This window comes from Heptranchias perlo, chromosome 35 (assembly GCF_035084215.1).
Source record: "Heptranchias perlo isolate sHepPer1 chromosome 35, sHepPer1.hap1, whole genome shotgun sequence".
Lineage (NCBI taxonomy): Eukaryota > Metazoa > Chordata > Chondrichthyes > Hexanchiformes > Hexanchidae > Heptranchias > Heptranchias perlo.
Window position 1 is genome coordinate 27,790,714 of NC_090359.1, and position 7,601 is coordinate 27,798,314.

Genomic DNA, 7,601 nt, shown 5'->3' on the forward strand with positions numbered 1-7,601 from the left:
CAGGAATATGTGCAGTCAGAGTTGGCAACCCCGGCTCCCATTCAGATCCAATCCCCACTGCATGTGACGGGCGCGATCGTGTGGACTCGATTTTCCCGCCATACGTGGTGGACTCCCTCGCGCCTAAGATTTTAAGTTTGTGTTCCAATCCCTCCGTGGCCCTCGCCCCCCCCTCCCCCTCTCTCTGTAACCTCCTCCGGCCCCTACGACCCCCCGAGATCTCTGCGCTCCTCCAATTCCGGCCTCTCGCGCATCCCCCCGATTCCCATCGCTCCCACCATTGGCGGCCGTGCCTTCAGCTGCCTGGGCCCTGAGCTCTGGAATTCCCTCCCTAAACCTCTCCGCCTCTCTCTCTCCTCCCTTTAAGACGCTCCTTAAAACCTACCCTCATTGACCGAGCTTTTGGTCACCTGTCCCTAATATCTCCTCATGCGGCTCGGTGTCAGGTTTCTGACTGACTTACGCTCCCGTGAAGCGCCTCGGGAGGTTTTACTCCGTTAAAGGCGCAAAATAAATGCAAAATGCGTGATATTAACTGGTTAAAATCCAGCAGCTCCCCTGTGTGGTGCCTCGATCTCAGCGCTCCACCCACCTGGGCCTAACTCACCGGACTTGGGTAATTGAGATGTGGACTATCGGGAGAGAGTTTGCTTCCTCATCGAGCACAGTCGTCAACGGCTTGGTTTGGAGACTCTCGGCTGGAAATCGCTTTGGGACGTCCCGAGGAGGTGGGAGACGCTGGAGAAGTGAAAGTCCTTTCCTTCCTAAAGGTGACGCCGGGTTCCCAGACGGCCCAACCAAAAAAAAAAAAAAACCACACACGCGCACACACACAACACAGCACCGCACTGACATAATTTAGAGACGTATAAAAATTAAAATTTTTAATATTATTTCACTTCGCTCGACTTCCCCTCCTCCTTGTGGGCCATTTTTTGAGCGGTGATCACCGCCAGGCTGCCGATGATCACACTGGCTCCACTGATATCGAAGGGAGTGACGGGCTCGTGAAGGACATAGTACTGGATCACCATGGTTACCACCACCTCCGAGTGCAGGAAGGCGCAGACCAGGGCAGGGTGGGCCATGGTGACAGCGTAGTTGGCGCAGATGAAGGAGACCAGGGCCAGGATGGTGATAGCCAGCGCGCAGCTCCAGGTGAGGGGGTCGGCCGGCAGGATGGGCTTCTGCAGGAGTGGGGTGAGTGGGCCGCAGAGCAGGGTGCCCACCACCCCGAAGGCGAAGGCGGCCGTCAGCAGCTTGGACGGGTGGGTGAGTGAGCGGAAGATCATCAGGCCCATGGCGAGGGCCAGCCCCCCCAGCATGGCCAGGATGTAGCCGAAGACGTTGGAGAGACGCGAGCCCTTTTCCAGGCTGGCCAGGTCCGGCGCCACGATGAGCACCAGGCCGATCATGCTGCCCAGGAGGCCGATCCAGTCGTAGATGGTGAGGTGGTAACTGTTGATCACCAAAGCCATCATGGTAGAGCAGAGCGTGGATGTCCCCTTGCGGACGGTGGCTGCGTTGCCGGCCGGTATGACCATGAAGGAGCTGTAGGCGCATCCGATGGAGACCACGTTGATGAAGGCATGGATGAAGATGGACCTCCAGGCTGCCCTTGGCCCAAAGAGTGGGACTCGTCGGTACCTCATCAGTAAACCCAGGGACAGGTGGAGGAGGCAGCGGAAGAGCAGGATCTCCAGCGAGGGGACGTGAGAGGCCTCGTAGGCGATCCTGGTGAAAGGGGCCACAAATCCAGCGGGCACTCCACCCCCAAACACGGCTACCAGAAGCCCCTTCACGGTGTCGGGCGGTTGACATGTACGCCACCCTTTGGCCAGCCTCTTCCCTCCGGCCTGGGGCTGAGGGCTCGGCCCAGACCCCCGGCCCCCCTCTCCGGCCTGGGGCTGAGGGCTCGGCTCAGTCCCCCGGCCCCCCTCTCCGGCCTGGGGCTGAGGGCTCGGCCCAGTCCCCTGGCCCTCCGGCAGCTTGCTCCTGTTCCCCAGCCCGTCGCCTCTGCCAGTCGTGCTTGTCCATCCCTCATGCTTGTCCGCTGTCAGCTGCATCTGAGTGACCAGCCCTTTCACTTCTCGGTGGCACCTTATTGGGAGCAGAGGAAAGAAGAGAATGAGGATCAAGGGAATGTACCATGGTTAGATCATACCTGGAGCAGTGTGCACAGTTCTGGTCTCCATATACCATGAGTTAGATCATACCTGGAGCACTGTGCACAGTTCTGGTCTCCATATACCATGAGTTAGATCATACCTGGAGCACTGTGCACAGTTCTGGTCTCCATATACCATGAGTTAGATCATACCTGGAGCACTGTGCACAGTTCTGGTCTCCATATACCATGGTTAGACCACACCTGGAGCAAAGTGCACAGTTCTGGTCTCCATATACCATGGTTAGACTACACCTGGAGCACTGTGCACAGTTCTGGTCTCCATATACCATGGTTAGACCACACCTGGAGCACTGTGCACAGTTCTGGTCTCCATATACCATGTTTAGATCATACCTGGAGCACTGTGCACAGTTCTGGTCTCCATATACCATGTTTAGATCATACCTGGAGCACTGTGCACAGTTCTGGTCTCCATATACCATGTTTAGATCATACCTGGAGCACTGTGCACAGTTCTGGTCTCCATATTACAAAAAGGATATAGAGGCAGTGGAGAGGGTGCAAAAAAGATTCAAAAGGATGATCCCAGAACTCAGAGGTTATAACTATCAGGAAAGGCTGAACAGACTGGGGCTCTTTTCTCTAGAAAAGAGAAGGCTGAGGGGTGACCTGATCGAGGTCTTTAAGATAATGAAGGGGTTTGATAGGGTAGACGTAGAGAAGATGTTCCCACTTGTGGGGGAGACCAGAACTAGGGGGCCATAAATATAAGATAGTCACTAATAAATCCAATAGGGAATTCAGGAGAAACTTCTTTACCCAGAGAGTGGTGAGAATGTGGAACTCGCTCCCACAAGGAGTGGTTGAGGTGAATAGTGTAGATGGATTTAAGGAGGGGCTGAATGGCCCTCAATGGTAAAATGGAGAGAGAGGTTGGAGATTGGAGGTCAGAGGTGAAAGCAGCCTGTTGGAAAGTGGCCATTCTCATCGGTATCCTGTCTAGGAGTGCGAGGAAGGTTCTGGAAGAGGCCCCCCACGTATAGATTAAGGTAAGTGTAAAGATAACAATAGGAATTAATAACGGATTGAAAATTGTCCGTACCTTAGCAAACTGTAGGTAATCATAAATGGGTAAGGTTTTGTCAGGGGAGGGGTAATTGGCTGGTGGAGCTCTGCTGGAGGGGGTGTGGTACCTGCACCTTGCGAGTCGGAGACAAAAATGATGGCTTCACCTCAAGGCTCTTACTGCCACTCGCAAATCGGGACCCTCCCTCAGCCGCTTGGCCAGCGAGAGAGACGGGGAGGGAGCATCTCGATTCAGAGGGTGAGAGTGGAGGAACGCAGGGTGACAAGGGCAGGAAAAGAAGGGCGAGATAGCAAAGAGAGAGGACAGAAGAGAGAAGGAAACAAGAAACAGAGAGAGAGAGAGAGAGAAGGGGGAAATGGGAAATGTAGCAGAAAAGAAATTCACGGAAAGAGAAGACGGAGGTGAATCACAGACTCTGACTGCACAGAACGAGGCTATTCGGCCCATCGTGCCTGTGCTGGCTCTTTGAAAGAGCTGTCCAATTAGTCCCACTCCCCTGCTCTTTCCCCATCGCTCTGTAAATTTTTCCCTTTCAAGTATTTATCCAATTCCCTTTTGAAAGTTATTATTGAATCTGCTTCCACTGCCCTTTCAGGCAGCGCATTCCAGATCAGAACAACTCACTGCGTAAAAAAATAATTCTCCTCATCTCCCCTCTGGCTCTTTTGCCAATTATCTTAAATCTGTGTCCTCTGGTTACCGACCCTCCTGCCACTGGAAACAGTTTCTCCTTATTTACTCCGTCAAAACCCTTCATGATTTTGAACACCTCGATTAAATCTCCCCTTAACCTTCTCTGCTCTAAGGAGAACAATCCCAGCTTCTCCAGTCTCTCCACATAACTGAAGTCCCTCATCCCTGGCACCATTCTGGTAAATCTCCTCTGCACCCTCTCCAAGGCCTTGACATCCTTCCTAAAGTGTGGTGCCCAGAATTGGGACACAACACTCCAGCTGAGGCCTAAGCAGTGATTTATAAAGGTTGAGCACATCGCGTTAAATTGGTGTTACCATGGGTTAGATATTGGCACATTGGCAATCAAAGGTATTAAGGGATATGGGCCAAAGGCGGGTATATGGAGTTAGATCACAGATCAGCCATGATCTTATCAAATGGCGGAGCAGGCACGAGGGGCTGAATGGCCTACTCCTGTTCCTATATCCTCAGTCTTGGACCTGGGTCCATATTTTTTTAAAAATTCAATCCGGGGATGTGGGTGTCGCTGGCATTTATTGCCCTGGAAAGGTTTTGCGTGACCACTTCAGAGGGCAGCTAAGAGTGAGCCACCTTGGTGAGGGACTCGGAGTCACATATAGGCCCAGACCAGGGGTGAGGACGGCTGGTTTCCTTCCCTAAAGGACATCAGTGAACCAGTTGGGTTTTTACGACAATCCGACAGCGCCGTGGTCATTTTTACTGAGACCAGACATTTTATTGTCAGAGCTGAATTCAAATTCTCATCTTCGGTCAGGGTGAGACTTGAACTCGTGTTCTCTGGGTCACTAGTCCAGTAACACAACCACCCGTACCTTGGATAGTCAGCCCAGACTCGTGAGGTGAACGTCTCCTCTGTCTGTAGGCTTCAAGGTCCCAGTTTCTGGGACAGTATCACTGCAGTTTGTTCCCTGTTGGCAGCGAGAGACTGCTATCAATTCAGCATCAATTGGCTAATTTCCCTCCGAGTGATGACAGCAGGGCGAGTGTGGGAAATATTTTTTAAAATCTCACAGCAGGGGGCGATCTTCTGAGGCCGGAACGTAGGAACAGGAGGAGGCCATTCAGCCCCTCCGACCTGTCCTGCCATTCCATCAGATCATGGCTGATCTGTACCTCGACTCCATTTACCCCGCCTTTGCTCCGTGTCCCTCGATACCCTTACCCGACAAAAATCTATCGACCTCAGCCTTGAAAATCTCAATCAATCCAGCATCCACAGCCTTTTCGGGGGGAGAGAGTTCCAGATTTCCACTCCCCTTTGTGTGAAGAAGAGCTTCCTGACATCACCCCTGAACGGCCTGGCTCTAATTTTAAGATTCTGCCCCCTTGTTCTGGACTCCCCCCACCAGAGGAAATAGTTTCTCTCTATCGACCCTATCAAATCCTTTAATCATCTCAAACCCCTCGATTAGATCACCCCTTAATCTTCTACACTCGAGGGAATACAAGCCCAGTCTGTGCAACCTGTCCTCGTAATTTAACCCTTTCAGCCCCGGTATCATTCTGGTGAATCTGCGCTGCCCCCCCTCCAAGGCCAATCTATCCTTCCTGAGGTGCGGTGCCCAGAACTGAACACAGTCTCTCCAGATGGGGTCTGACCGAGGCTCTGTACAATTGAAGCATCACTGCCTCCCCTTTGTATTCCAGCCCATTGAGATAAAGGCCAACATTCCATTGGCCGTTTTGATTACATTTTGTGTCTGTGCGCTGGCCTTTATTGATTTGTGTACATGGGACACCCAAATCCCTTCGCAGTTTCTAGTCTCTCACCGTTAAGAAAATATTCCGGTTTGCCTTGCTGAATCCAAAGTGGATGGCTCTCCCACTTCCCCACGTCAAACTCCATCTGCCATCTTAATCTGTCTGTGTCCCTCTGTACCTTCCTGCTCCCACCTACACAACTTACTGCGCCCCCTAACTTAGCTGCACTGTCGGAGGCGCCGTCCTTCGGATGAGACCTCAAACCAAGGCCGCACGCCTGCCCTCTCAGGCGGACGTTAAAGATCCCAGGGGGTGCTGTCGGAAGGAGAGCAGGGGAGTTCTCCCCGGTGACCTGGGGCCAATATTCACCCCTCAACCAAGCAAGCGACCCCGTTAGGCGGTTGCCCAGTTCACTGGCTGCCTGTGGGATCTTGCTGTGCCTACAGTGACTGCGCTTCGGAGGTAATCCATTGGAGTGTAGGCACTTTGGGAGGTACAGAGGCTGCTGTATAAACAGATAAGCCCTCCATTGCTGCACCTGGTGATGCAGTGACTGGTGGGACAATCAGACGGCCGCCAAGGATTTGTGAAAAAAAAAGAAGAAAACTTCCCTGGAGTTAAAGAATTCTAATTCTTGCCGTAATAGTGGGACTGATGTGTGTTGAACCCAGAGTGAGCTACTCACCAGAGGCCCCTTCACAATGATGGAACGTCACAAACCAGACAACGTCATGAGGGCCTCCGATCTGCTGTGATGTCATAAACACAGACCTGCTCACAGTAAAGTGACCTCACCAACACTCTCGCAGGTCCGCGGAGGCAAACACATCTTTAAATACTCGACACACCAGGAAAACAGAGCCCTCCCATTAATATTAAGTCAACACAGAATTGGAAATACCCGGGAGTGAGTTACAGGCTGGACTCCAATCGAGGGGTTCGGGGGGGGTTTATATATAGAATAACAGATACCCGGGAGTGAGTTACAGACTGGAATCTAATCGAGGGGTTCGGGGGGGTTTATATATAGAATAACAGATACCCGGGAGTGAGTTACAGACTGGAATCTAATCGAGGGGTTCGGGGGGGTTTATATATAGAATAACAGATACCCGGGAGTGAGTTACAGACTGGAATCTAATCGAGGGGTTCGGGGGGGGTTTATATATAGAATAACAGATACCCGGGAGTGAGTTACAGACTGGAATCTAATCGAGGGGTTCGGGGGGGTTTATATATAGAATAACAGATACCCGGGAGTGAGTTACAGACTGGAATCTAATCGAGGGGTTCGGGGGGGTTTATATATAGAATAACAGATACCCGGGAGTGAGTTACAGGCTGGAATCTAATCGAGGGGTTCGGGGGGGTTTATATATAGAATAACAGATACCCGGGAGTGAGTTACAGACTGGAATCTAATCGAGGGGTTCGGGGGGGTTTATATATAGAATAACAGATACCCGGGAGTGAGTTACAGACTGGAATCTAATCGAGGGGTTCGGGGGGGTTTATATATAGAATAACAGATACCCGGGAGTGAGTTACAGACTGGAATCTAATCGAGGGGTTCGGGGGGGGTTTATATATAGAATAACAGATACCCGGGAGTGAGTTACAGACTGGAATCTAATCGAGGGGTTCGGGGGGGTTTATATATAGAATAACAGATACCCGGGAGTGAGTTACAGACTGGAATCTAATCGAGGGGTTCGGGGGGGTTTATATATAGAATAACAGATACCCGGGAGTGAGTTACAGGCTGGAATCTAATCGAGGGGTTCGGGGGGGTTTATATATAGAATAACAGATACCCGGGAGTGAGTTACAGACTGGAATCTAATCGAGGGGTTCGGGGGGGTTTATATATAGAATAACAGATACCCGGGAGTGAGTTACAGACTGGAATCTAATCGAGGGGTTCGGGGGGGTTTATATATAGAATAACAGATACCCGGGAGTGAG

General features: G+C 51.6%; 1 protein-coding gene across 1 annotated transcript; it reads right to left on the reverse strand.

Moving 5' to 3' along the window:
- Positions 1–890: 890 nt before the first annotated feature.
- Positions 891–2,097, reverse strand: LOC137302326 (solute carrier family 35 member G3-like). The gene has a single exon (XM_067971962.1). It carries the CDS (start codon positions 2,064–2,066, stop codon positions 891–893), a length of 1,176 nt encoding a protein of 391 aa, XP_067828063.1. The 5' UTR covers positions 2,067–2,097.
- Positions 2,098–7,601: the final 5,504 nt, after the last annotated feature.

Excerpts from the sequence above, each read along its gene's own strand:
- LOC137302326 (XM_067971962.1), bottom strand. The coding sequence starts at position 2,066 with ATGCAGCTGACAGCGGACAAGCATGAGGGATGGACAAGCACGACTGGC.